The sequence below is a fragment of the Belonocnema kinseyi genome, chromosome 9 (assembly GCF_010883055.1).
Source record: "Belonocnema kinseyi isolate 2016_QV_RU_SX_M_011 chromosome 9, B_treatae_v1, whole genome shotgun sequence".
NCBI classification, from domain to species: Eukaryota; Metazoa; Arthropoda; class Insecta; order Hymenoptera; family Cynipidae; genus Belonocnema; species Belonocnema kinseyi.
Window position 1 is genome coordinate 96,194,382 of NC_046665.1, and position 5,466 is coordinate 96,199,847.

Below are 5,466 nucleotides of genomic sequence, written 5' to 3' on the forward strand. Positions count from 1 at the left end.
TTTCACAGATTTCAAATGATTTCCTAAGATATCACAAAGCTTTCCAATTATTTTTAATATTTCATAAATATTTCAAATATTTCACTAAATTCACAAGGATTTCAAAAGATTTCAAGGGATTTAAAAAATATTTCAAATATTTTAAAGACTTCAAATGATTTCTAAGATATCACAAAGCTTTCCAATTATTTCTAAGATTTCACCAAATTTACAAGGATTTCAAAAGATTACAAGGGATTTTAAAAATATTTTAAATATTTCAAACGATTTCAAAAATATTGAACGACGATTTCAAAAGATCTTACAAATATTTCAAAGATTGAAAAGATTTTGATAATTTTAATAAGATAACTTAAAGATTTCAAATCATTTAAATTTTTTAAAAAGATTTTCTAAAGTTTCAATTATTTCCAAGATTTCAATGGTTTCAAATGATTTCAAAGATTTTATAAAGACTACAATGGTTTCTGAAAAATGGCACAAGGATTTCAAAGGTATAAATGACTTTAAAAGGATTTAAAAAAAATTCACAAGATTTCAGAAAGAAGTTAATAGATTTCACGAAGATTTCAGAGGATTTCATCGACATTAATTATTTCAAAAAGATTTCTCAACATTGTAAATCGTTTAAAAAGATTTTAAATATTTCATAAAGATCTCAAAGATTTTACAAAGACTTTAAAAATTTCACACAAGATTCAAAAATTCAAATTATTTCAAAGATTCATAAAAGATTTCCAGGGGTTTCCAAGCGATTTAAAAGATTTCAAATTATTTCAATGATTGCACAAAGTTTTCCAATTATTTCAAAGATTTTAAAAAAAATTTCAAAAGATTTTAGAAATGGCTTGTAGACCCGATTTGATGAGTGATCAACTCTCAGGGTAGTAGAATATGAAATAATAAATGAAACAGATATTTGTTATGTTTATTATTTTTCTTATTTTAGAATGCATTATCGGTCACGACGCCAGAGTGTAATCTAACAATTTATGCTCCTTCCGCTGTTGAAAGAAACGAATGGTTACAAGCTCTTCATGCTGCGATAAAGTGCAGCTTGCCGAGAGTCGTCGGGCATAAACCTCCGATGGCTCGCAATAGTTCCTTCACTTTTACTAAACACCCGGTTTACAAGGACGCTAAATATACTGGTTCGTAAAAAATCATTTCATTATTTATGTATCATTATTTTTCAAATCTAAATCCTTATTGGGAGCCCAAAAATACGTAAACTTTTTTTAGGTGGTTTTTTTTGTTTTCAAAAAAATGCCCCTTTTTCTCATGTTTTACATAGTTTAAATGAGAACTGAATTAATAGAATCTAAAAAGAAAAATGAACTATTTTTGGTTGGAAGTTCATTCTCTTTAATTGAAAATTCAAATATTTTATTGAACATTCATCATTTTTATTAGAAAATTTTTCTCCTTCTGGATTGAAAATTTATCTTTTGGTAAAAAAGTCGGCTTTTTCGTGACAAGTGAATCATTTCTAATTCTAAAGTCTACTATTATATTTTAAGTCCCGAATTTATTTTATCTTGTGAAAAATACAACTATTTTGTTAAACAGTTCTTTTTTTTTTAAAGTTCATAATTTTTATTTTCAATCTACTATTATAATTTTGGATCACAGTATAACTCTTTTGGTTAAAAAATTTTTACTTTTCGGTTGAAAATTTAATTAATTAATTGAAAATTGATCTGTTTTCTTTCAAAGTCGTGTTTTTGGTTTTAAAGTTTATTTTTATTTTTTTTATTTGAAATCTATATTATTATATTTAAGGTTCAGAATTAATCACTTTTAGATAAAAATTCTAAGATTTTGTAGAAAATTTCATTATTTTCTTTGACAATTCAACTATTTTGTGAAAAAGTCATCTTTTTATTAAAAATTTTAGTTTCTTGTTTAAAAATGCAATTATTTTATGAAAAAGTGATCTTTTTTTAGTTTAAAATTCATTTTTTTTAAAGTTCATACTTTTTATTTGCAAAGCCTACTATTAAATTTTTGGTTCATAATTAATCTCTTTTGGTGACAAATTTGACTATATTGTTGAAAGTTTAATTATTTTGTTAAAAATTCAATTATTTTAATAAACACTTTTTTTCAAAAATTAAATTGGTTTAATATTTGTTTCAGTAGATAGAAATTTGTCTTTTTGTATTAATAATCCATTTTTTGATAGAAAAGTAATCTTTTTGTCTAAAAATTCATCTTTTTTGGTTAAAATGTTTACGATTTACATTAAAATTTAATTAATCAGTTAAAAATTTACAGATTTTCTTCAAAAGTCGTGTTTTTTGTTTTAAAGTTTTATTTCAACAAATTTTTAAACTATATTATTATATTTAAGGTTCAGAATTCATCACTTCTGGATAAAAATTTTAATATTTGTCAGAAAATTTCATTATTTTGTTGACAATTCAACTATTTTCTGAAAAAGTACTCTTTTTTTTATTAAAAATTCTAGTTTCTTGCTTAAAATCGCAATTATTTGAATAAAAAGTCATCTTTTACAGTTGAAAATTGATTTTTTTGGGTGGAATTCTGCTATATTGTTGAAAGTTTAATTACTTTTTTGTTGAAAATTCATTTTCTATTGTTTACGATTCAACTATTTTGTGAAAAATTCATCTTTTTTATTTTAAATTCCAGTTTCTTACTTTGAAATCCAACTATTTTGTTAAAAATTCATCTATTTTGGGTCAAAGTTCATAATTTTTATTTGCAAAGTCTAATATTACATTTTTGCTTTATAATTAATCTCTTTTGGTTACAAATTCTGCTAAATTGTTGAAAGTTTAATTATTTTGTTAAAAAATCAATTATTTTATTTTAAAAAATTTTTTAATTAAATTATTTGGTTGAACATTTGTTTATTTAGATAGAAATTTGTATTTTTATACTATAAATACATCTTTTGGTAGAAAATTAATCTTTTTTGGTTAAAAATACTAGTATGTGTTTGAAAATTTAATTATTTTCTTCAAAATTCTTTTTTTATTGTTGACGATTCAACTATTTGATGAAAAAGTCATCTCTTTTTGTTTGAAATTCTAGTTCCTTGCTTGAAAATGCAACTATTTTTTTTTTAATTCATCTTTTTTGGTTAAAAATTTTACTTTTTACTTGAACATTGAATTAATTAGTTAAAAATTTACCGATTTTCTTCAAAAGTTGTGTTTTTTTTAGTTTTATTTTTTTATTTGAAAACTATATTATTTTATCTAAGGTTCAGAATTCATCAATGTTGGATAACAATTCTAATTTTTGGTGGAAAATTTCATTATTTTGTTGACAATTTAATTATTTTGTGAAAAAGTAATCTTTTTTTATTTAAAATTCAAGTTTCTCGTTTAAAAATGCAATTATTTTATTAAAAAGTTTTTTTTTTGGTTAAAAATTCATTTTTTCGGCTGAACATTTATCTTTTTAGATAGAGCATTAGTCTTTTTGGATTTAAATTCCATTTTTATATTTTAGTTATACTTTAGACTAAAAAATAATCTCTTTTGTATACAAATTCTGTAATTTGGTAAAAAAAAACTCATTATTTTGTTGACAATTCAATTATTTGGTGAAAAATCATCTTTTTTATTGAAAATTTAAAGGTTTTGTTGAAAATTCTACTTTCTTGGTCAATAATTCAACCGTTTTATAAAAGATTCATAAGTTTGTATTGAAAATTCATCTATTTATGTTAAAAATATAGCTATTTGATTAAAAACTTAACTTTTTTAACAATATGATTGTAAATACGACTGTGGTTGAAAATTTAACTATGTGGTTGAAGATTCCATGTTGCTTGGTTGAAAATGCAGTTTTTAAAATTGAAAATTCACCTTTTTGGATTTAAAAGTCCCATTTTTTCTCAAAAATTCGACTTATTAGCTATAAACCTCTACATTTTTGTTGAAAATTCATATTTTTGATTGAAAATTCGACTTTCTTTTGGAAAAATCAACTCTCCTCTAAAAGATTCATCTTTTTTTATTAAAAATTTTAACTATTTGGTTGAAAATGTAATTATTTTGTTGAGAAATCCTCTATTTTGTTAAAAAGTTATCTCTTTTGTTTAAAAGTAAATTCTTTTTACTTGAAAATTCTACTGTAATATTTTAAGCTGAAAATTCATCTTTTTGGATATAAATTCTCTTCTTTTGTGGGAAATTTCATTGCTTTTTTTATAATTCAATTATTGTGTGAAAAAATCATATTTATTTTCGAAAATACAAATTTTTTTGAAAATTCGATTTTCTCGGTTGGGAATGAACTTTTTTTGTAAAAATTCATCTATTCGGATTTAAAAGTCAAATGTTTTCTAAAAGATTCGACTTTTTAACTAGAAAACAACATTTTTGTTGGAAATTCATTTTTTGTTTGTTTAAAATTCTACTTATTTCGTTGAAAATTTAAGTGTTGTCTAAAAGATTCATCTTTTTAAATAAAAAATGCAACTATTTGGTTGAAAATTTATCTTTTTAGGTGGAAAATTCAATTATTTTGTTAAAAATTAAACGTTTGTGTTAAAAATTGATCTCGTTTGCTTGATAATTCAACTCTATGTTTGAAAAATCCGAATTTATTATTAAATGTTGATTATTTTTCATTATCAAAAAAAACCTTTTCCAATTTTTTTATCTGTGAGGTGTTTTTTTGCTGAGTAAAGTTTAATAATCGAATTAATTATTTTTCAAAAAATCGATTTATCACGTTTTATTGGTACACTCTTCATTTATCATCACTTGGAACAGGGAATTTGTTATTTCATATTTTCGATTGAAAATTCATCTTTATTTGAAAATGTAACTACTTTGTTGAAAATAATTTTTTTTTAACTAAAAATGTAACTATTTCACTAGAAAATTTAACTATTTCGTTTAAAAATTCAATTATTCTAGTTAAATATTTATCATTTTAGTGGAAAATTCATTTTTTAGGTTAAAAATAAAATTATTTGGTTGAAATTTAAACTCTTATTAAAAATGGATTTTTTTGTTGAAGATTCATAGTTTTAATGATAAATTTATTTCTTTGGTTGAATAATTAGCTGTTTTATTGAAAACATGTTTTTGGTTTAATGTTTTTTGGTTTACGATTTTTTAACGAAAATTTTAACTGAAAATGTCCATAATTTTAGTTAAAATTTATCACTTTGGTTGAAAATACAGACTAAAAATTTTATTATTCAATTTTTCCAGTTAAATATTTAGAATTTTATTTGAAAATTCATTACTTTGTTTGAAGATGTAACTATTGTCTTGTGTTAAAAGAAATTATTTAAGGGCATGTGACACAGCTAAATACCTATATTACCGACCACAGTTTTTCAGTTCACTGAATGTTTTTTTGAACCTAAGAACATTTTTGTAAGTAAAATATCGAGCTGAAACTTCGGGAAATGTATAAGAGTGCAATAAAGTACGTTTAGGTACTGCATTTTGGTAGAAACTTCACTGAAAATTA

General features: G+C 22.2%; 1 protein-coding gene across 2 annotated transcripts in view; it reads left to right on the plus strand.

The window, feature by feature from the left end:
* LOC117179628 (alsin) overlaps positions 1 to 5,466 on the plus strand; it is a 70,299-nt gene that overhangs the window by 22,969 nt on the left and 41,864 nt on the right. For both annotated transcript variants that reach the window (XM_033371629.1, XM_033371630.1), the window contains one exon: positions 950 to 1,151. In XM_033371629.1, the coding sequence (XP_033227520.1) occupies positions 950 to 1,151 (202 nt within the window). The remainder of the gene's footprint in view (positions 1 to 949; positions 1,152 to 5,466) is intronic.